Raw genomic sequence first — 23,868 nt, forward strand, 5'->3', positions numbered from 1 at the left:
AAAAGTGGGATTTCTATTAAAAAACACTTACCAAAACCACCACCTTAGCCTGAGGCTGCTGTGTATTAATGAGCTGTACGATAGCTTCAATCCCACCAACCACCTCCTCAGCTGTGTGCTCATGATTGTTGGTCCCCACCCACAGGACAATCACCTGGAACGAATTGTATATAGATTAAGCTCCAGCATTTAGTTTACTTGCCTTCATTAACCATTCAGGCTACGTCCACACTAGACTGGATAATTTTGAAAACGCTGGTTTCACGTAAAAATGATAGGTGTCCACACCACGCATTTTTGAAAATACTTCTGCCAACATTAAAACGGATATTTTGGCGAATCTCCTCCTACTGCGCATGTGCAGGACACATCTGTCAAAAACAAGCGACATGTTTGGTGTCAGATCTCGTCGTGAAAGATGATGTGTGTTTGTTCAGTGACAGACTAGAAAAACTTAAACGACGGACAGCTGTTGGCTCTCACACACGACTTAAACTAAAAAAACCCACAAATACTGGAGCGTATGGAGGCAACTGATGGAGTTCACGGACAGTACGACCCGGCTGACAACGAACATTGAAAAACTGACGAACTCTGTTGCATTAATAAAGCACCTTGTTAAATGTTTAAAACATGTCTGCGTCAGTGTTATCTTGTATTTCCATACAATGTTACATTGGGCTGTTACACATCTATTGTCAGAGAAGTACTTGCATAAATAGGTAAACCACCTTCATACCAGCAAGGACAGAAAACAGGTATACTTATTTATTCAGTAAGTTATGGGTCAAAGTATTTGGTGAGTACATTTCTAACTCTTCTGGCTTCAGTCTCGTTGCTGTCTGTTCTGAAATTTTAGGTTGTGTTCAAGAAAACAATGAGATGGCGCGCTGCCCCCAGCACCATCTGTTCCGGCATGCCATGACAGTGGTTTTAGATTTCTCCGGTTACCCTGTCCACACTGCTCCGGTCAATCCCGTTTTTCAGAAAAGCTCCAGTTTTGGGGGAGGAAAACACCCTTTTACTGTGGACGGAGGGTCAAAACGAAGAGAAAAATATTCAGTTACAGATTTATCCGGTCTAGTGTGGATGTAGCCGCAGTGGCAACTTTTAAGTATGCTTGTACACTAACCACCTAATCAGCCAATTCTGTGAAAGCAACTCAAAGCATAAAGCTGCAGACATTGTGAAGAGGTTCAGTTGTTTTTCATATCAAACACCAGAAACAGGAAGAAATATTTCAATCACAGAACGATGTTGGTGCCACACCAATTGAATATCTCTAACAAAAACAGCTGAATTTCTAGAAATTTCACACTCAACAGACTGTAGAATTTAGAGATGTGTAAAACACAAAAAAAACATCCAGTGAGTAGCAGCTCTGTGAATGAAAACACATTGATAATGGGAGAATCAGAAGAGAATGTCCAGACAGGTTCAAGGCAACAGGAACTCAAATAACCACATGATACAACAGACAACGATCCTCTTCAGAGTGCAGTTGAGAATCTCTGAGTACACTTTGAACCCCTGAAGTGGATGGGCTAACGCAGCAAAAGACTACAAATGTAACCTTGGGAGCCACTTTATAAGGTGCAGGAAGTACCTAATGTACACTGTATATTGTAATAATCTCAATAACCCCAAAATCCAACTTATTTATCTCACAAACGTCAGAAAATCTGCAGATGCTGGAAATCCATGCAACATACACAAAATGCTGGAGGAACTCAGCAGGCCAGGTAGCATCTATGTAAAGAAGTACGACCGACGTTTTGGGACAAAACCCTTCAGCCGGATTAGTAAATTTCAAAGGTGGGAGGAGGGGAGAGAGAAAAACACCAGGCAACAGGTGAAATTTGGAGGAGGAAGGGTGGGCAAAGAGCTAGGAAGTTGATGGGTAAAAGAGACAGAGGGCAATGGGTGAAAGAAAAATGGCGGTGGGGGGGAGCACCAGAAATGGGGGGCAGCAAGAAGATAACATGAGAGAGAAACAAGGGAATGGGAGGCATTACTGGAACATTGAGAAAATTTGGTTCATGCCATCACGTTCGATGCTGTCCAGATAGAATAAACTATGTATGGCATTACCTTCACAGTGGATGAGGCCATGGCTGGACATATTGGAATAGGAATGGGTATTAGAATAAAATGGGTGGCCACTGAGAGGTCCCGCAGGTTCTGGTGGACACAGCATGCTCAGCGAAATGGTTTTCCAATCTATGCTGGGACTCATCAGTAAACAAGAGCCCACATCAGGAGCACCGAAAACAGAATATGACTCCAACAGACTCACAGGTGAAGTGTCATCTCACCTGAAAGGATAGTTTAGGATCCTGGATGATAGTAAGGGAGCAGGTCTGAGGACAGCAGTGGCACTTATTATCCTTGCAAGGATAAGTGCCAGGAGGGAGATCAGTCAGGAAGGACGAATGGACAAGTGAGTTGTGTAGGGGTTGATCCTGCAGAAAGCAGAAAGCAACGGGTTGCGAGGAAAGAAGCGTTTGATGATGGGGTCCCATTGGAGGTGGTGTAAATTTCAGAGAATTATGTGCTGGACGCAGGGGTTGGTGGGGAAGTAGGTGAGGAGAAGAAGAAGCCTATCCTGACGAAAGGTCTCGACCCAAAACGTTGACAGTGCTTCTCCTCATAGATGCTGCCTGGCCTGCTGTGTTCCACCAGCATTTTGTGTGTGTTGCTTGAATTTCCAGCATCTGCAGGCTCTAGAAGGCAGTCATGAGACCACACAGAGTATTATGTGCAGTTCTGTGCTCATTATTTTAGAAAGAATATACTGACATTGGAGAGGTTTCAATGAAGATTCACAAGAATGATTGCAGGAATGAAAGGGTTACTGTATGAGGAATGTCTGGCAGCTCTTGGGCTGTATTCCCTGTAATTTAGGAGAATGAGGGGGGATCCCATAGAAACATTCAGAATGTTAAAAGGCCTGAGCAGATTAGATATGGCAAAGTTATTTCCCATGGTAGGGGAGTTCAGGACAAGAGGGCACGACTTCAGGATTGAAGGATGTCCATTTAGAACAGAGTTGAGGAGAAATTACTTTAGTCAGAGGGTGGTAAATCTGTGGAATTTGTTGCCACGAGTGGCAATGGAGGCCAAGTCATTGGGTGCTTTTAAAGCAGAGATAGATCGGTTCTTGTTTAGCCAGGGCATCAAAGGGTACAGGAGAAGGCAGGGGAGTGGAGGTGACTGGAAGAATTGGATCAGTCTATGATTGAATGGCAGAGCAGTCTCAATGGGCCAATTGGGCTTCTTCTGCTCCTCTATCTTATCGTCTTATGGGTGTGAAATGGAAGAGATACACTTCAGGGCAACGTTGATGGCGGAGAAAGAGAAGACCCTTTCTTTGAAAAAGGGGGAAATCTCCTTCGTTCTAGAATGAAAAGCCACATCTTGACAGCAGATGCAGCAGAGATGGAGGAATTGAGAAAAGGGGATGGTATTTTTACAAGCAGTTGGGTGGGATGAGGTATAGTCCAGGTAGCTAGGAGAGTTGATTTATAATAGACATCGGTGGATAAGTTGTCTCCGGAGATACAGACAGTAAGATCAAGAAGGAGAAGGGAAATGTTGGAAATGGACAAAGTAAATTTGAGGGCCAGGTGGAAGTTGGAGGCAAAGTGGATGAAGTCAACATGTTCAACAGGGTGCAGGAAACAGCACCAATGCAGTTGTCAACGTAGTGTAGGAGGTGCAGGACATTCACCAGTGCAGGCTTGGAAAATAAACTGTTCCACATTGCCAACAAACAGGCAGGCATAGCTGGGACTCATGCGAGTACCCATGGCTACACCTTTTGTTTGAAGGAAGTGGGAGGACCCAAAGGAGAAATAGTTTAGAATGAGGATAGGTTCTGCTAGGTGGACGAGAGTGATGGTGGAAGGGAACTGGTTGAGTCTGGTGTCCAGAAAGAAACCGTGAGTTTTGAGGTATTTTTGCCTTCCTAGTGGGGGATGGGGGTATCTAGGGACTGAAAATGCCTAGGGAAAAATAAGATGACGGGGTTCTCTTTTTATTGTTCTCCTTTTATTTTTCCCCATCATACCTTGGGTTTAATGTTTTCCAATTCTCCATTCTCCAACCTCCACAAAATATGCCGTGTAGTATCTCCACCAATGCCAAAGTTGAGTGCATGGAGTGGTGAGAACAGTTCCTTCCAGATCTATTGCAATAGACAAGACAATTCTACATTTAAATGCGTTGGTTTCTGGATCAATTTAAACCCACACCAGGTTAGCGAAGATCCGAGTACCTTCCTTTTGTTTCAAACAAAACCAGCAAGAAGTAGGTTTAAAGAGGTGATTAAAATTGTTGTGTTCTCTTGTTCTTTGCACCATTAGAAGGAAGTTATTCATAAGAATAGGAAATAGAAATATGTCTTAAAATACCAGAGTACAAGAACAGACCTTTCAAACGGCTACTCTGTGACAAACTTATTCAGTCTTGCACTCATAAACTTTTGTTGGTTTTACCTATGGTGCACTGATGTTGAGCTTGAAATATTTAACTAAGTGTCCATCAGCCAAGTGGCAGAGAACCGCATTAACACTTGAAAGAAAGTTGGAAATTATAAACAGCACGGTATCAGGTGAAGTAACACAGCTCTGGGACACAACCATTGGGAACAGAATCTTGCCTTTAAATTTCTTCTGTTGCTTGACAATGCGCCAGCCCATCCTAAGCATTTGGACAGCATTCATCCTAACATGACAGTGCTTTTCCTGTCGCCTAACACAACATCGCTGATTCAATCACTCGACTAAGGTGTGATCCACATTCAAGGCGTTTTTTTTTATGGCAAACTATCTCTCAGACGCTGCAAGCAACAGGCAATTTTGAAAATCCTGGGAGCTTACCAACGGTGAGGGAATGGTGGAAGTCAGAAAACTTGCTACAAATGGCGATGGATGCGGACCCAGGTTTAGAATGGAGTCAGCACTTCAGTCGCTCCCTGCCATCAACCCTTTTTCCCTACAAGCAAATTTATGCTGAAAAACAAAATGCTGCCAAGCGAACAACCCTCACCACTTCCTTCAAACCAGTGGCATCTCCTGCTGCCAGCAGTTCTGAGAGTTCTGTGAGTCTTCCTTCACCCCTTGCTGTGCTTGATATGATCCCGACACAACACCCACTCATCCACCGGAGCGAACACACCTGCCACTGTTGGTGAGTACTGTTCCCCTAGTATGTTAACTTCCAACTTATGCTGAATATTACCTTAAATTGATGAAATACAATATGAATGTTGCCTTGTAGTACTGCTTTTGTCGTATTAGTATGAAAATGTGAATAAATTACAAATTAAGCATATTTAGGAAGCCCTCTGGAACGCATCCCTACTTTTTCCATTCAAGTAATTATTCATATCACATGTTGACTGTGAGGAACATATCTCCCACATATAACGAGGATAGGGTGTACAAGTATTTTCTAATTTGATGTCTGAATTCCAACACCTGCTGCATTTAATTTTTGAGTCTGTTGAAACTCATTTGAGATTTACACTCTACTAAATTACTCTTTCAGTAAACAGAGTGGAATAAGTATTTAATTTGAAACAAAACAGAGTTCAATTCTCGTTGCTCTAAGCAAAGTTACCCAAGTCTGCATGTCCTTGCAGGAAGCTCTTATAATTCCATTTTATATAATCTTGTGTAATTCCATCCTTCTTCACCCTGATGACAAAATTATTCCTCCTAAGACATGTTCTCTAGTTCAGGAAGCATCCTCTGCACCATCTCTAAAGCTTCCACATCCTTCCTATAATGAAGTGACCAGAACTCAACATAATACTTCTCAAATGTGTTCTAACAAATGTTTTTTAAAGCTTCAACATTACCTTGCAGCTCTTTCAATTCAATCTACTGACTAATTAGACCAACACTCTTGATAATCCTATCAACTTGCATAGCAAAGTTGAGGGATCTGTGGAGATTGACACCTCTGTTCCTCGACACTTCCAAGAATCCTGCCAATAACTCTTGAGTTCTGCCTTCAAATTTAGAACATAGAATAGTACAGCACATTACAGGCCCTTCGGCCCACAATGTTGTGCTGACCCTCAAACCCTGCCTCCCATATAACCCCCCACCTTATTCCTCCATGTACCTGTCTAGTAATCTCTTAAACTTCACTAGTGTATCTGCCTCCACCACTGACTCAGGCAGTGCATTCCATGCACCAACCACTCTCTGAGTGAAAAACCTTCCTCTAATATCCCCCTTGAACTTCCCTCCCCTTACCTTAAAGCCATGTCCTCTTGTACTGAGCAGTGGTGCCCTGGGGAAGAGGCGCTGGCTGTCCACTCTGTCTATTCCTCTTAATATCTTGTATACCTCTATCATGTCTCCTCTCGTCCTCCTTCTCTCCAAAGAGTAAAGCCCTAGCTCCCTTAATCTCTGATCATAATCCATACTCTCTAAACCAGGCAGCATCCTGGCAAATCTCCTCTGTACCCTTTCCAATGCTTCCACATCCTTCCTATACTGAGGCGACCAGAACTGGACACAGTACTCCAAGTGTGGCCTAACTAGAGTTTTATAGAGCTACATCATTACATCGCGTCTCTTAAACTCTGTCCCTCGACTTATGAAAGCTAACACCCCATAAGCTTTCTTAACCACCCTATCTACCTGTGAGGCAACTTTCAGGGATCTGTCGACATATACCGCCAGATCCCTCTGCTCCTCCACACTACCAAGTATCCTGCCATTTACTTTGTACTCTGCCTTGGAGTTTGTCCTTCCAAAGTGTACCACCTCACACTTCTCCGGGTTGAACTCCATCTGCCACTTCTCAGCCCACTTCTGCATCCTATCAATGTCTCTCTGCAATCTTTGACAATCCTCTACACTATCTACAACACCACCAACCTTTGTGTCGTCTGCAAACTTGCCAACCCACCCTTCTACCCCCACATCCAGGTCATTAATAAAAATCACAAAAAGTAGAGGTCCCAGAACAGATCCTTGTGGGACACCACTAGTCACAACCCTCCAATCTGAATGTACTCCCTCCACCACGACCCTCTGCCTTCTGCAGGCAAGACAATTCTGAATCCACCTGGCCAAACTTCCCTGGATCCCATGCCTTCTGACTTTCTGAATAAGCCTACCATGTGGAACCTTGTCAAATGCCTTACTAAAATCCATGTAGATGCATTACTCTCATCTATATGCCTGGTCATCTCCTCACAGAATTCTTTCAGGCTTGTTAGGCATGATCTACCCTTCATAAAGCCATGCTGACTGTCCCTGATCAGACCATGATTCTCTAAATGCCTATAGATCCTATCTCTAAGAATCTTTTCCAACAGCTTTCCCACCACAGACATAAGGCTCACTGGTCTATAATTACCTGGACTATTCCAACAACCTTTTTTGAACAAGGGGACAACATTCGCCTCCCTCCAATCCTCCAGTACCGTTCCTGTGGACAACAAGGACATAAGGATCCTAGCCAGAGGCTCAGCAATCTCTTCCCTCACCTCGTGGAGCATCCTGGGGAATATTCCATCAGGCCCCAGGGACTTATCCGTCCTAATGTATTTTAACAACTCTAACACCTCCTCTCCCTTAATATCAACATGCTCCAGAACATCAACCTCACTCATATCGTCCTCACCCTCATCAAGTTCCCTCTCAGTGGTGAATACCGAAGAGAAGTATTCATTGAGGACCTCGCTCACTTCCACAGCCTCCAGGCACATCTTCCCACTTTTATCTCGAATCGGTCCTACCTTTACTCCTGTCATCCTTTGTTCTTCACATAATTGAAAAATGCTTTGGGGTTTTCCTTTACCCTACTCGCCAAGGCCTTCTCATGCCCCCTTCTTGCTCTTCTCAGCCCCTTCTTAAGCTCCTTTCTTGCTACTCTATATTCTTTAATAGACCCATCTGATCCTTGCTTCCTAAACCTCATGTATGCTGTCTTCTTCCACCTGACTAGATTTTCCACCTCACTTATCACCCATGGTTCCTTCACCCTACCATTCTTTATCTTCCTCACCGGGACAAATTTTTCCCTAACATCCTGCAAGAGATCCTTAAATATCGACCACATGTCGATAGTACATTTCCTTGCAAAAACATCATCCCAATTCAAAATTTGACCTTACAAACTGAATCACTTCCCACTTTTTCAAGTTGCACTCAATCTGCCATTTCTCAGCCCAGTTCATTAAGGAGATTATCTTTAGGCAGATTTTTAACAAATACAGAAGACAGGACAGTTAACATTGGTTACAGTGAGAAGAATTGGACAGTGGTAGGTTCCAAAAACACACTGCTGGACATGATGCTAGGGACTGATATCCAATAGTATCTTAGATTAGCACGTAGTTGAAAGAAAAATGGAGGAATACGGGGCAAAGAAGTGTCAGAAGATCTTTGAGTAGTTTGGAAGGCTGAGGGGCCTGTAGAGTGTTGTATTGTTTGATGTTCTGTTTTCGATGAACCACAAACCAAAACAATCGCAACAGTCCAGGAATATTATGTTCACTTTAATCACTTCACGCTAAAATTGACTTCATTACTTTTATCTTATTTATATTATTTACTGTAAAAATTGTGTACAATTTATGTTTAATCCATGCTTTTCTTGTCAATTTTGTCTACTAATGCTATGTACCCACGGATTTCTGCTAGTGAATTCTTCATTACACCTGTGTATATATGGACATAGCAGATGACTATCAACTCAACTTATGGACTTTTAGTTTTAAGTCCACATTCTCAGGGCTACCAGTCACTAACACCCCAGGGATAGCTGGGAAGTAAAGAGAAGAACAGATCAGTGAGACTGTAGAGATACACACCTCATATTGCTGCAGAAGTTGTACCATGGAGTCCCCCACAAACAGAACATCTGGCTCCTTGTCCTTGCAGTCAGAGACAAACCGACTGTGCTGTAATTGGAAAGATCTCACTGAAACCTCAACACTAAGGCAAGTGCCACATAAACTTAAAGGCTTTAAAATAACTATCCTCAAATCAAGTCACTAAATAAAAAGGGGTAAATTTTCCAACTCCTCAGCTGAATAAGGCCAAATATGTTGTAAGAAAATAATCAGAGACAGCAGAAAACCCCTGGGTATCCTCAACTGTCTAACCATACATGACGAACAGAGCTGATCAGAACATAAGCCTTTATGTAGATCACAAACACAAAAAAAATCTGCAGATGCTGAAAATCCAAAGCAACAAACACAAAATGCTGGAGGAACTCTGGAGGGCAAGCAGTATCTATGGGACTGAATAAACAGTTGACATTTCAGGCTAAGACCCTTCATCAGGACTAGAATGGAAGGGAGTCAGACCAAGAAGTAGCAGGGAAGGGAGGAAGAAGTAAAAGGCACCAGTTGGTAAGTGAAACCAAGAAGTGGAAGAAGTAGAGAGATGGGAAGTTGATTGATGAAAGAGACACAGGGACAGAAGAGGGGGGATCTGACTGGAGAGGGTAGAAGACCATGGAAGAAAGGGAAAAAGGAGGAGCACCAGAAAGAGGTGATGGACAGGGAAGGAGATAAGGTTGGAAAGGGCAACAGGAATAGGGAATGATGAAGGAGAAGGGAGGTGGGCAATTACCAGAAAAAGAAATTGATTTCCATGCCATCAATTTGGAGGATATTCAGATGGAATATGAAGTGTGGCTTCACTGTGGCAGTAGAGGCGGAGGCCACATATATAACAGATTGGAATGGGAATTAGTATTCAAGTAGGTGGCTACTGGGAAATCCTGCTTTTTGTGGTGAAAGTGCTCGCCGAAGTGCTCTCCCAATCTACTTCAGGTCTTACTGATATACAGGAGGCCACAGCAGGAGAGCCAGGTACAATAGATAACTCCGGCAGACTCACAGTGAAGTGTCACCTCATCTGGGAGGACTGTTTAGGACCCTGAATGGTAGAAAGGGAGGAGGGTAGGATGAGGTGAGGCACCTGTTCTACCTGCAAGGATAAGTGCCAGGATGGAACTCATTGAAGAGGGACAAGGAAATCACATAGGGAGCAGTCTCTGTGGAAAGCAGAAAGTGCAAGGGGAGGGAAAGATGTGTTTGGTGGACATCATGAAGAATCATGACGTGGACATGGAAGGTGGTGGGGCGGTAGCTGAGGACAAGAGGAACCCTATCCCTGGTGGGGTGACGGGATGAGGGTAGATGTGTGCAAATAGAAGAGATGTGGGTGAGGGCTGCATTGATGGTGAAGGAGGAGAAACCCCTGTCTTTGAAGAGACGGGACAATTGTTCTGGAATGAAAAAGCCTCATCTTGAGAGAAGATGCGGCAGAGATGGAGTAACTGTAAAAGATATTAGCAGACAGAGAGATCGATAAAGGAAAGAGAGATGTCAAAAATGAACCAAAAACATTTGAAGGCAGGATGGAAGTTGAAGGCAAAGTGGACAGAGTCAATGAACTTCACATGGGTAGGAGAAGCAGCACCAATTCAGTTGTCAATGTAGCACAGGAAAAGTTGGAGAATGATACTAGTGTAGACTTGGAACATACACTTTTCCAAGTAGCCAACAAACAGGCTGGGACACATGAGAGTTCCTATGGCTACACCTTTGGTTTTAAGGAAGTAGAGGAGTTGAAGAAGAAATTATTAAGAATGAGGACTAGTTGGAGTAGCATGGAAGGGAGGAGAACTGGTTCAGTCTGTTGACCATAAAGAAACAGAAAGCTTTAATGTCCTTCTGATGGGGGAGGGGGAGAATAGAAGTGTAAAGGTACTAGATATCCATAGTGAAAATGAGATGGTTGGGGCCAGGGAGCAGTCACTGAAAAGACTGAGAATGGGTGAAATGTGACAGATGTACAACTGCAAGATAAAGTTTGCGAACCAAATGCAATTATCTGTTTTCTGCATTAACTATTGATGAAGATCTAAGACACCGTCTAACCCAATAACTGTAATTCTTGTCAATGCAGCATACACCATTTTAAACGTTCACGGCCTAGGTTCAAAAAATTATGTGAACCTCAAGGTTAATACCTTCCACAAAAGCTACTTAGGATCAATTTTGTTCTAATCAATGAGAGGTGATTGGAGGGTTGGGTTGTGGAGGTGCTCTGCCCTAAAAAAGAGATACGAAGTTAGGTTATTGACAGAGCCTGCTCTTCTCAAGAAAGATCTGTTTATGTGCATCAGACTGCTATCAAAACAATTTCCAGAGGGCCTTAGAAGAAGAAATGTAGAGATGCATGAAGCTGGAAAAAGCTACAAAAGCATTTCTAAAGATCTGAGTGTTCATCAGTCCACAGTAAGAGAAACCGTCTACAAATGGAGGAAACTCAATACTATTACTACTGTCCCTCAGAGTGGAAATCCTGCAAACATCACATCAACAGCACAATGAGCAATGCTGAAGGAGCTGAAACAGAACCCAAGGGTAACAGCAGTAATCTCTAGAGCCTGTTTATGTTTTTGCTCATGTATGAACTATAAGAAAACTGAACAAGAATGGTGTTTATGAAAAGACACCATCAAGGAAACTTCTCTCCAAAAAATAGTACTGCATGTCTCTAGTGCACAAAGATTACATGGATGTTCTACCAAGCTTTTGGACATTGTTCCATTGCCAGATGAAATGAAAGTTGAACTTTTTAGCAGAAATAAATGCTATGTTTGGAAGAAAAATTCCATTGCACACTGACACTTGAACCACATCCCAACTTGAAGGACAAGTGAATTCAAAATTATTTCAAGTTATTTTATACCAGAAGACACAGGAGCAGAATTAGGCCATTTGGCCCATTGAGTTTGCTTCACCATTCAATCCTGGCTGATCCTTTTTTTAAAATCTCTCCCTCAATCCCAGTTCCCGGCCTAATCCCCATAACCTTTGATCCCATGTCCAATCAAGAACCTGAATCTCTGCCTTAAATACACCCAATGACCTGGCTTCCACAGCTGCTTGTGGCCACAAATTCACCACCCTGTAATTTTATGGGAGAATGTCACGGTAGCAATTCATCATCTGAAGCTTAATAGAAATTGGATGATGCAACAAGACAATGATCTGAAACACAAGAGTATATCAACAACAAATGGTTTAAAAAGAAGAAAATCTGTGTTTTGGAATGGCTAAGTCAGAGTCCAGAGCTTAATCCTATTGAGATGTTGTAGCATGACCTGAAGAGGGCTGTTCATGCAGGGTATCCCAGAAACAGTTTTATATCCTCGCCATTGTGCAAGTCTGATCAGCAGCTACAGGAAATGTTTGTTGGAGGTTATTTCAGCTAACGGAGATTCTACTAATTATTAAAAACAAGAGTTTACATACTTTTTCTAGCCTGGACTCTGAATGAACAATGTGTTCAATGAAGACTTGAAAAGTACAATTGTTTGCATGTTATTAGTTTAGGCAGATTTAAGTACACGGATGAGAGGTGTATGGAGGGATGAGGTCCAGGTGCAGGTCAGCGTGACTAGGCAGAAAAATGGTTTGGCATAGCCAAGAAGGGCCAAAAGGCCTGATTCTGTGCTATAATGTTCTATGGTTCTATGGGACAAGGAAGCAACAGGTCATAATGAATAGCAGAATAGGGTTGAAGGCTGAATAGCAGAACAGGGATGAAAGGCATGCTGCACTCCATTCCTAAAATTGACCCAAGCAATCCAAAAATTACTTGCACATGGTGGACAGACCAGGCCCCACCTGTTTGAGAAAAAGGAATAAGTCAGCCTTACCAGTGATTTCCAACGATCATCTCCCTGCACATCCTCTGCACAGAGGGGAACCGCAGCTGTGTTAAGTTCCTCCTGACTCATCTTCTCCCTAGTGAAAAACGTTAGGAGTGAAGTTGGGAGCTGCTGCTCTGGTGAGGAACCAGCAACCAAAAGTCTCTGTGAGATTTGTGCTGCTCAGTTTGAAAGCGACCTGAAAATCAACAAGATGTAAATGTTAACATTGGAGATTCTGCAGATGCAGATGTTTGAACTGCAGAATAACAAACACAAGATTGTGGAAGAACTCAGCACATCAAGTAGCAACTATGGACAGAAATAGGGTCTATGCTTCAGACTGAGAACCTTTATCAGGACATAAAAGAAAGGGGTATCTGGTTTCTTCCCCCTTCCTTTTCAGCCTTGTTGTCTGTTCTCAACCCTTTTGCCCTGGAGGAACTCTTAGAATAATATTCAGGTCTCAGAGAACCATGTGTAAAAATTATTATATCTACAACTCATGGTATGTTATTGTGATCAGTAGGTGATAAAGTATGTAAAAGGGTTAACACTTCATTAAACAACAGCAGCCTGTTTTTCTGAAAGAAACCGCTGATGATCAACAGATGTAGTAAGCCACGCTGAGCATTATTTCTTCTTGAAGGGTTTCAGGATGCTTATCTCCTTGTGTAGTCATGCCTAGAGATAGAACAGCTCCAGTCTGTTAGTGTATGTTCTGACCATTATACCTATTTTGTAATTTGTCTTTTGGCACTGTCATGCAATAGATAAGTCAGACTCCTACTTGGTACATGTGCGGGTATCTGTACGAACATATATCTTCTGTAAAGGGAATTGTGAGTTAGCTGGTGGATTGGCAATTGTGAGTTGGCAGGAGCAGTCACAGACCGTTCCCTGTTTGAGTGACTAACTGAGTAAGCCCCGGGTGCGTGGAATGAAGAGTTTGTACTCACACAGTCTCTGAGTGAGTTCACCCAGATTCGACTTCCACATTTGGTTCAGTGAGCAGGTATCAACATAGGGACTGTGACAAGGAGGTGGGCTGAGTGAGTGACAGCGCGAACATCCTATCTATGGGAACCAATCGGCCCCACAAAGACAAACTGTCTTTGTCACTCCCTATGATACTGATGTGAGTCTCTGCCCCTCGCCCAGATCTCAATACAAGACCTTGACAGGACCCAGATCCAATCTGCCAATAAACTCGTTTAATGTAGGACAATTATTTGAAAATTGGACAGCTGACACAATGTGTCTGGTAAAAAAGGATAAAATTGATGTCTAAGAGTTATAGTTGGGTAAACAAATCAGGAAAATTGAACAGTGGATACTGTGCACAGGTATGTGGTAAAAAAAGATTACAGTCAATTAGGAATCAATGGGAGAACTGAGCAGCAGACACCGTGCCTATAAGTTCTATCATGTGATAAAAAGGTAGAGGAATTTTACTAGGCAAAAGGTATGTTGTTTCCAGGTAAAGAGAGAAATTTACTTGTTTTAAGTGGTATTTTACGTAAGAAATGGAGGGACAAAGTGTGGTCATAGGGAGGGACTTGGGAGGTGACAAGCTGTGAAAAAGCTGAAGAAACGGTCAGGAAAATGTAATAAATACAAAACCTTGATAAAGGAATAAAACCCGGGGGACAAGTAGGGAATGAAATAACGGGATCCCAGGAGCATGTCTGACTTACCAACCCTGTTTGATGAGAGTGACCACAATGAGGACTGGCTAGTGACAAGACCACCACCATATTGGGAGCCGCTACTAGCCGGGGATCTGAAAATTCATCAGGGTTCTCTAACACCATGGGAGGAAGGGTGAAACAAAGGGAGAGGGGAAGGACAGATACCCTGTATCCAACAATCCCAGAAGTTGAAACTGAAGTACCAATAAACACAGTCCCTGAGAGAGGTCCTCCCTTCGAACCTCAGAGACAGTTACCTACCTGATTGATGCCAAATCCCAGGGTGGGGACTGCTTAAAAAAAAAGTAGCGTTGCTTCCATGCTTTCTTTATAATAGCAACTACATGCTGGGCCCAAGACAGATAATCTGAAATAGTACTGTCCTTATCTGGCCTATATGTGAACCCAGACCCACAGCAACGTAGGTGACTCTTAAGTGCCATCAGAAATGGCCATTCAGTTGTATCCAACTTCTAACAATAATAAGGAATGAACCCTGTACTATATAGCCTACTGTATAATATGAGACTTTTCTGTTGTACTAACACTTTATTGAGCATGCTCTATTAGCTGCGTATTGATCTGTATACATGTGTTCAGTTTGGGTTCCGTAAGCAAAAACTCCTGTTAACTTAGCTCCAGTCTCTAGTATTTTTATTTATAGTTTTGTTGTGCAACCAATCACATACACAACAAATCGGTGACAAGGTTAATGAACCTACATCATATTGGAATGCCATGTTTTATTTGATCATGGTAATCGGAAGGAAGCAGGAGTTCAACCAGAGTCGGGAATGTCGAGAGACCAAAAGATACAGTTGGAGCCGCGACACATCCAGGTGAGACCACAGCTGGCACTGAACCCCAGGGCTGCGGGTCTGCCTGTCCCAGAGGGGAGATTTAAAAAAAGGAGAGATGCAGGCAACTAGCCAGAGTACATTAGGGACTAGCGGAGGTGGGGGGAGGGGGGGATGAAAAGAAAGCCTACTTATTACTGTCAACATTATGGGTGTGAAAACATACAGCCTACTACAGAGCTTGTTAACTGCTGAAAAGCCAGCTGACAAAACGTTCAGGAAAAAAGTAGGCACTCTCCAACAGCATTTAAACCCCAAGCCATTGGTCATTACTGAAAGATTTAAATTTTACAATTAGAGTCAAAGGAAAAATTAAAGCATTTCTGAATATCGTGCAGAATTGCACAAATTATCAGAACATTGTTAATTTGGAGAGGGTCTATCTGATGCATTGTGCGTTAGGTTAGTGTGTGGCATGCACTGTGAAACCACTGAGAAGGGCTCCTGTATGAAAAAGACCTTAGAAACATAGAAAATCTACAACACAATACAAGCCCTTCAGCCCACAAAGTTGTGCCAAACATGTCCTTACCTTAGAAAATACTAAGCTTACTCATTTCTCTATTTTTCTGAGCTCCATGTACCTATCCAAAAGTCTCTTAAAAGACCCTATCGTATCCGCCTCGACCACCATTGCTGGCAGCCCATTCCATGCACTCACCACTCTGAATAAAACATTTACCCATGACATCTCCTCTGTACATATTTCCCAGCACCTTAAACCTGTGTCCTCTTGTGGCAGCTATTTCAGCCCTGAGAAAAAGCCTCTGACTATTCACACGATCAATGTCTCTCATCATTTTATACACCTCTATCAAGTCACCTCTCATCCTCTATCGCTACAAGGAGAAAAGGCCGAGTTCACTCAACCTATTCTCATAAGGCATGCTCCCCAATCCAGACAACATCCTTGTAAATCTCCTCTGCACCCTTTCTATGGCTTCCACATCCTTCCTGTAGTGAGGTGACCAGAACTGAGCACGGTACTCCAAGTGGGGTCTGACCAGGGTCCTATATAGCTGCAACATTACCTCTCAGCTCCTAAACTCAATTCCATGATTGATGAAAGCCAATACACCATACGCCTTCTTAACCACAGAGTCAACCTGCGCAGCTGCTTTGAGTGTCCAATGGACTCAGACCCCAAGATCCCTCTGATCCTCCACACTACCAAGAGTTTTATCATTAAAAATATATTCTGCCATCATATTTGACCTACCAAAATGAACCACTTCCACTTGTCTGGGTTAAACTCCATCTGCCACTTCTCAAACCAGTTTTGCATCCTACCAATGTCCCACTGTACACTCTGACAGCCCTCCACACTATCCACAACACCCCCATCCTTTGTGTCATCAGCAAATTTACTAACCCATCCATCCCTCCACTTCCTCATCCAGGTCATTTATACACATCACAAAATGTAAGGGTCCCAGAACAGATCCCTGAGGCACTCCACTGGTGACTGACCTCCATTCAGAATATGACCTTACTTTCCAGAAGGCGCTAAACATCTCAATATCATTAGAAACAGCTGCATGAGGTGCTTAAGGTACAACAAAAATCCCTGGAATATGCTATGAATAAAATGTTACTGAGCAGAAAAGAAGGAAAGAAATGTTACCGTTGTGGGAACATGATGAACAGAAATGAAGGAAAGAAATGTTACTGTTGTGGGAACATGTCACATGATCCTGGGGACTGCTGGGTTAAATGCAGGAACTGTAGCAAACAAGGCCAGACTGGCAGAGTATGCAAAGTTAGTAAACAGGAAAAGGGCAAAATACAGAGAAACAAGAAACCCCAGAATGGAAAATACAACAAGGCACACAAAATGAAAGAAGGCAGTTCTGATGAAAGTGACTCAGACAGAAGTGAATTGTCTTGTCTGCAACTTCACAGCGTCGACAGGAAGACAGATATTGCCAATAAGCAGGATGATGAAGACTACCTGGAAGTAAAAGAGCAGATGTACCAGGAGAAGTTGACATCTCTCAAAAGACAATAACAGCAGTTACAGGAAGGCTCTTTGCAGGAGTATCAGAAAAGGATGAAGAAGCTAGATCAGGAGTGGGCAAACTTTTTGTCTTGTGGGCCACAAAGGGTTCTAAAATTTGACAGGGGGGGGCCGGACCAGGAGCAGATGGACGGAGTGTTTTGGTAATACACCTCATAAGAGAAAATAAAATATCATGGGATATGTAGAAAACATGTGCTTTAATTTCAATTGAAAAGGAACAAATGCATTACAACAAAATATCTGTCTTTGAAGTCCCATGGTATTTAGCTATTTATTGAAATGACTTTTAAAACACTGAAAATTAAATGAATAAAATACAGCTTTTTTTAATATTAACAGTTATTATTTTAAAGCACTGAAAATTCTGTTATCCTTCAAGATATTATCATCATCACTCTCCACCTGACTGTCTTTATTTCAAAAACGGTAGGAGATGCAGGTCTACTTGTCCTGCTCCTTCTTATTCAATTGTCCCGTGCCAAAACTCAACAACGACCAGCACAAGGACAGAACAGTGACAGCGCGCCAGTATGCAGAGCGCGTTATTTGATCTGGAGCGCATTTTTTATTTTGAGAACGTACGTGCACCTGCGCACTACTCATGTCAATCACTTAACAGAAATGACATGTAACATGTAAGGTTTATTGAAAAAAATATTTTCAAATGCATTTTTTACATAACACAACAAAGAAATTTATTTTTAATTTCAGTGGGAACAGTGTTGTTGGTCTCCCTTTTTAGCCAGCGCATCAAAGTCTGGATTTAGTTTTGTTGTGGTGATTCTCAGGATGGATCTGAGGTGTTGGTCAGTTAACTTGGATCTGTGGCTGGCTTTGTTGATGTTCATGACGCTGAACGCCTGTTCACACAAATAGGTCGAGCCGAACAAAGAGTAAAGTGCAAATGTGGAGTAATACGCTGCACCTCAACAAAGGTCAATGTGTAGCAGTGTGCTACATGCAGCGCTAAAATTACGACACGGAGTCGGTAACTGCAGTCGAAGAGAAAAACTTTATTCGAAATCCCCAACCTCACTTTTAAGCCTCCCTCAACCTGCCCGCCTGCGCAGAGGCTCCAAAGCTCTGTGCTCACAAATCCCTGCAGGCCATCTCCCTTAGCCGGAATGCTGGCTAATTGTGAGCCGGTTCGGATGTGCCAGGAAATGGGTCACCACAAATGTATATAGAGTGCGTCATCTATTGGGAAAACGCCAAAATTGCGGGGAAAAAACGTTAACAAGGTTTATTAATATAATTTCATCAAGTTCTGCGGGCCGGATTAAAAAGCTTAACTATGGCCCCCGGGCCGTAGTTTGCCCAAGCCTGAGCTAGATCAACAAGGAAGGAATACAAATACAGAGCTTTTTCTACAACTGGAGACATAAAAAGAGGAAAGGAATTACATTAGAGAGAAAAAAGAAGCAGACTCAGGAGCCCCCACCTCAGATCGGCTCAAGTTGCAACCACCTCAAGCAGCCTGTAAACACCATGAGTGAGGCTGAGACGGAGCAGCCATCTGAACAGCAGCAGCAGAAACAGACGGACAAACCCAAATCCCCCAGGGAGAATAAAGTAATCACAGCGAAGGCTCTTGGAAGGATACAAAATGGATATGGATTCATCAACAGGAATGATGCAAAGGAAGATATGTTTGTACATCAGACTGCTATAGAAAAGAATAACCCACAGAAATACCTCCGCAGTGATGGAGACGGTGAAACTGTGGAGTTCGACGTAGTGGAAGGGTGAAGAAGCAGCAAACTTAACTGGTCCCAGGAGTTCCAGTCCAAAGAAGCTGACATGCTGCGGACAGAAATCGTTATTGTTGCTGCAATCCTCACCACTGAGGTCCACCACGTAATTACCAACGGAACATTGAAGGTGGAGAGAAAGGAGATGGAGCAGAGTCAACAACAGATGGAGAAAACCAAGATCATCAAAATCAGCAACACTCTCCTCCTTCCTGAAGACACCTTACTTTGTTTGTCGTCACTATGGTCACCGCCCACAATATAGCAACCGGCCTCGGAGAAATTACTGAGGGTGGTGAAATAAATGAAAACCAGGTTGCTGGGGAAGAAGGTAAACCTAACAGAGGACAAAATCAATTCCATTCAAACAGAACAGCTTCTGCACAAGGTAAATCTTGAACCAATCACTTGCTCCATTGAGAATCATACACTTAATCCTTTGCAGTAAAGTTTCTTTTGCACATACATATTTTGAATCCTCAGCCAATGTGTCTTGCTTTTCACAAAGAAGTTAGGATGAGGCGAATTCTGGCAACAAACTGTAAGGTTTCTATTGTATTTTCAGACTTGTGCTGAATGTGCATCTGAAGGAATTCTCCCTCCGGAGCCAGACAGATAAACTGTATGTAATCTTTAATATCAGCAAAACTGTACTTTAACAGCAGCTTAGGAACAGTGGAACAAACAACAGGATTTCAATTAACTGCATCAAATGGTGAAAGACTAATAGTAAAGTACTGATCTTTCGGTGAGTCACTGGATTGCTCTGACTTTTGAATACAGGCATCCCCCGTTTTTTGAATGTTCGCTTTACAACTTGCTGTTATGAAAGACCTACATTAGTACATGTTTACCCCGAAAAAGACAATGACCATGAAACCTTGTGCTGACAGTTGTTTGCGCACCTGTGTACGTGCACATGCGGGTTCGTGCATACGTATGCGTGTATGTGTTTTTTTTTCAAATCGATTTTGGCTCGCTGTCTTCCCGTTTTTGTTAAGTTAAACTACACCGTACATACAGTATTTCTACTTTACATAGGGTGTATGTTTATCATATCATTCCTGCTTTTACTATATGTCAGTGTTATTTTAGGTTTTATGGGTCATTTGGTTTGATTTGGTAGGTTATTTTTTGGGACTGGGAACGCTCAAAAGTTTTTCCCATATAAATTAATGGTAATTGCTTCTTCGCTTTATGACATTTCGGTTTAAAATGGTTTCATAGGAACGCTCTACCTTCGGATTGCAGGGGAAACAACTAGTAGAGACAGCAGATCACCAACCACTTTTTTTGTTGATGATAAGTCACCTTTGAAGCAGACCATGAAAACTCCGGATGCTCAAGAGGTCAACTTTTTATGACTTTTATATGGAAATCTGTATTAAAACAAACAAGTTTATTGACAGGCGTTAATCAGGGGCAGAAAAGACCTCCCCAGAGACGAGTTATAATTATTACTATTACATTACTTTGTTATAATTTCATATTATTAAGTTACTAATTAAACAGTGGGTGGGCATTTGCATGTTAAGGGTACATGTACAGTATTTGTTTAACGTGAAAAAAAAGATATTCTTTTTAAATAAAAGGGGAGGAGTATACCATAAAGCCTACTGTGTAAAATGGGACTACTTTATGTCATAGTAATATGTTATTGAGAATGTGCTACTGGGCGTGTATTGATCTGTATATATGTGTTCAGTTCCGTTCCCGTTATTGAAGGACTTGATTAATTCAGCTCCTGTCTCCAGCGTCTTTATTAGTAGTTTTGCCGTGTAATTGGTCACATACACAACAAACCCGGATGGACAACCAGACCTCGACCGAGATACAGGAAACAACAACAGTAAAACCAGCCCTGTTGACCCTGCAAAGTCTTCCTTACTTACATCAGGGGACTTCTGCTAAAGTTGGGTGAGTTCTCTCACAGACTAGTCAAACAACAGCCTGACATAGTTGTATTGACAGAATCATACCTTACAGTTAGCATTCTGGACTCCACCATCACCATTCCTGGGTATGTACTGTCTCACCGGCAGGACAGACCTAGAAGAGGGGTGGTGACACAGTGGTGTACAGTAGAGAGGGAGTTGCCCTGGCAACTCTCAACATCGACTCTGGACCCCATGAGGTAAACACGGGTAAGGAAACCTCCTGCTGATTACCATGTACTGTCCTCCCTCAGCTGATGAATCAGTACTTCTCCATGTGGAGCAGCACCCAGAGGAGGCACTGAGGGTGGTAAAGGCACAGAATGTACTCTGGGTGGGGGCTTCAATGTCCATCACCGGGAGTGGCTCGGTAGTACCACTGCAGACCGAGCTAGTCGGGTCCTACTGGACAGAGCTACTAGACTGGGACTACAGCAGGAGGTGAGGGATGGATAAACAGTCTCATTCTCACCAGGCTGCCGTGGAAGCATCTGTCCCGGACAGTATTGGTAGAAGTGACCACCCCTCAGTATTTGTGGAGAGTAAAACCCATCTCCACATTGAAGAAACCCTCCATCGGTTTGTGTGGCACTACCACTGTGGTAAATAGGATAGACTTCGAACAAATCTAGCAGCCCAAGACTGTGCATCTATGAGGCACTGTGGGGCATCATCAGCAGCAGAATTGTACTCAACTACAATCTGTAACCTCATAACCCAGCATATCCCCCAGTCTAACATTACCGCCAGGCCATTGATCAGCCCTGGTTCAAGGAAAATTGCAGGAGGGCATGCCGAGAGCAACACCAGGCATTCCTCAATATGAGGCGTCACCCTGGTGAAGCCACAAGACAGGACTACTTGCATGCCAAACACCCTAAGCTGCAAGTAACAGACAGAGCTAAGGGGTCCCACAACCAACAAATCAGATCTAAGCTCTGGAGTCCTGCCACATCCAGCTGTGAATGGTTTGCCTGACACCAAGTGACCAGAGCACCTCTCACAGTGAATATGCCACTAAGTGGAGAAGGCGGATGCAAGAGGCATACAGGCTGGCATCACAGACAACTCAGAGGGAGCAAAATACAGCAAAGAAGCAGTATGACTGGAAGACTTATGGAGTGGAACTACAGCCAGGGTGTAGAGTATTAGTGCGGAACTTCAGGGACAGAGGAGGACCCAGGAAGCTCAGGTCTTATTGGGAGGAGCAAGTCTACATTGTAACCGAGAGGAAGCACAAGGACAGTCTGGTCTACTTCGTATGACCTGAGAGAGGCCCAGGAAAGACTGGAGTCCTACACAGGAACCTGCTACTGTCCTGTGACTTTCTGCCCGTGGAAGAAGATGAGCAGGGGAAAAAGAAAATGCGAAAGAAAAAGCCAAACACAGATAAGAAGAGTGAAAGGCAGGGAAAGCAGAAGGAGAGAGCCATGTACAGTAGTTCAAAGGATGAGAGTAACTGGAGATTCATCACCACACAACCAGCAGAGTCATTTGACCCATTCAGAAGCCAGCTAAGAGTGGAAACAGAGGAGTTCCAACCACACGCAGCTGACAGGGAACTGGAGCATATAGAAGGAGACTAGAACAAGTGTGAAGATTACAGTAGCATTACACAGTGTGGGTCTCCACACAAGTAGCGGAGGAGCACTTGAGATATCATCTGGCCAGAGAGGCCGGTTGCTGACACTTGACATAAAGATGGAGATGCATGTCATGTCAAAGACTACTGTACAGAGAGTATCTTTAAAGACTGACTCCTTTATAACCTACCACTATAACTCACGAGTTGAAGACATGAGTACCCTGGGAAATTTAACATGTTGGAACGACATTCATTTTCAAGGGGAGACTGTGGGACCTATAGTAAGGTGGAGCATATTGATGGACACTGGATACCCCCCTAATTTTCTTATATGATGGTCATATTATTTTATTGCTTTGGTTAGTTTGTTTATTCACAATTTGATTAATGTTCAGTTGCACTAGCAACAGTTATAGTTTAGTATGTTAATCAATGATTATGAGGAGCAAAGCTTATACAGGCACTTGGGCACAGCTGAGAAGTGTGCCAGACATGGCTATAAGCAGCACTGGGTCCCACAGTCAACTGTATTGGCTCTCTTCCTGTTTACCCTGTATTGTTCGGACTCAGATACAACACTGAGTCATGTCAACTGCAGAAACTCTCTGATGACTCAACAATAGTTGGGGGTATAGAGAGAGGATGAGAGGATGAATACAGAGCTCTGGTGGGGGAATCTGTCAAAAGGTGCAAACTGAATCATCTGCAGCTCAACATCAGTAAGACAGAGGAGATGGTGATGGATTTTAGGCAGACTAAGCCTGCACTGTCAGTGTTTATTGTCTGAGGCAGATATGGTGAGACCTACAAGTACCCGTGGGTGTACCCAGATAACAAACCTGACTAGAGCACCAACATAGAGGTTGTACACAAAAGGGCTAAAGTTGTCTCTACTTCCTGAGGAGACTGAGGTCTTTGGAGGATACGGGCCTCTCCTTCACATGTTCTACTAGTCTGATGTCACCAGTACAATCTTCTAAGCTGCTGTATGCTGGGAACCTGTGTAAATCCTGCCCTACTTTCTTGATGTTGTCGATCTCCTTGGCAATGTGCTTGGAGAGGGATATAGGTGCAGCATTCTGTGTCAATAATAGCACAGGTTCCCTTTCTCAGCTAGAATAAAATCTAAAGCCATACAAATCTGTAGGCCTGTTTGTCGGACAGCTGACATTTCCGTGATCACCTCAGCCACCTGAGTCTGGGTGCCTAACAGAGTACTAGCAGTTTCATTTTCCAATTCCTCCAGGGCAGCTGACAACTTAATGATTTCTCAGGAGTTCCTGGCCATGCCATCAGATGGGAAGGTAATTATCCAGAACCTCTCT

At 43.1% G+C, this 23,868-nt stretch overlaps 1 protein-coding gene and 1 pseudogene across 3 annotated transcripts in view; one reads left to right on the forward strand and one right to left on the reverse strand.

Annotated features, from left to right (window-relative positions):
* LOC132385329 (platelet-activating factor acetylhydrolase IB subunit alpha2-like) overlaps nucleotides 1-23,868 on the reverse strand; it is a 76,934-nt gene that overhangs the window by 2,510 nt on the left and 50,556 nt on the right. Inside the window, exons 1-5 of one of the 3 annotated variants that reach the window (XM_059957349.1) lie at nucleotides 20,263-20,282; nucleotides 12,715-12,904; nucleotides 8,840-8,929; nucleotides 4,070-4,186; nucleotides 32-154 (exon numbers count right to left, since the gene is read on the reverse strand). In XM_059957349.1, coding sequence (XP_059813332.1) covers nucleotides 32-154; nucleotides 4,070-4,186; nucleotides 8,840-8,929; nucleotides 12,715-12,795 — 411 coding nt within the window. In that variant the 5' untranslated portion in view covers nucleotides 12,796-12,904; nucleotides 20,263-20,282. Of the gene's footprint in view, nucleotides 1-31; nucleotides 155-4,069; nucleotides 4,187-8,839; nucleotides 8,930-12,714; nucleotides 12,905-20,262; nucleotides 20,283-23,868 lie in introns of those variants that run through there. The other 2 variants (XM_059957348.1, XM_059957350.1) reach the window with 2 other exon arrangements.
* Nucleotides 18,762-19,705, forward strand: LOC132385335 (Y-box-binding protein 1-like; annotated as a pseudogene).

The sequence above is a fragment of the Hypanus sabinus genome, chromosome Y, assembly GCF_030144855.1.
Source record: "Hypanus sabinus isolate sHypSab1 chromosome Y, sHypSab1.hap1, whole genome shotgun sequence".
NCBI lineage: Eukaryota > Metazoa > Chordata > Chondrichthyes > Myliobatiformes > Dasyatidae > Hypanus > Hypanus sabinus.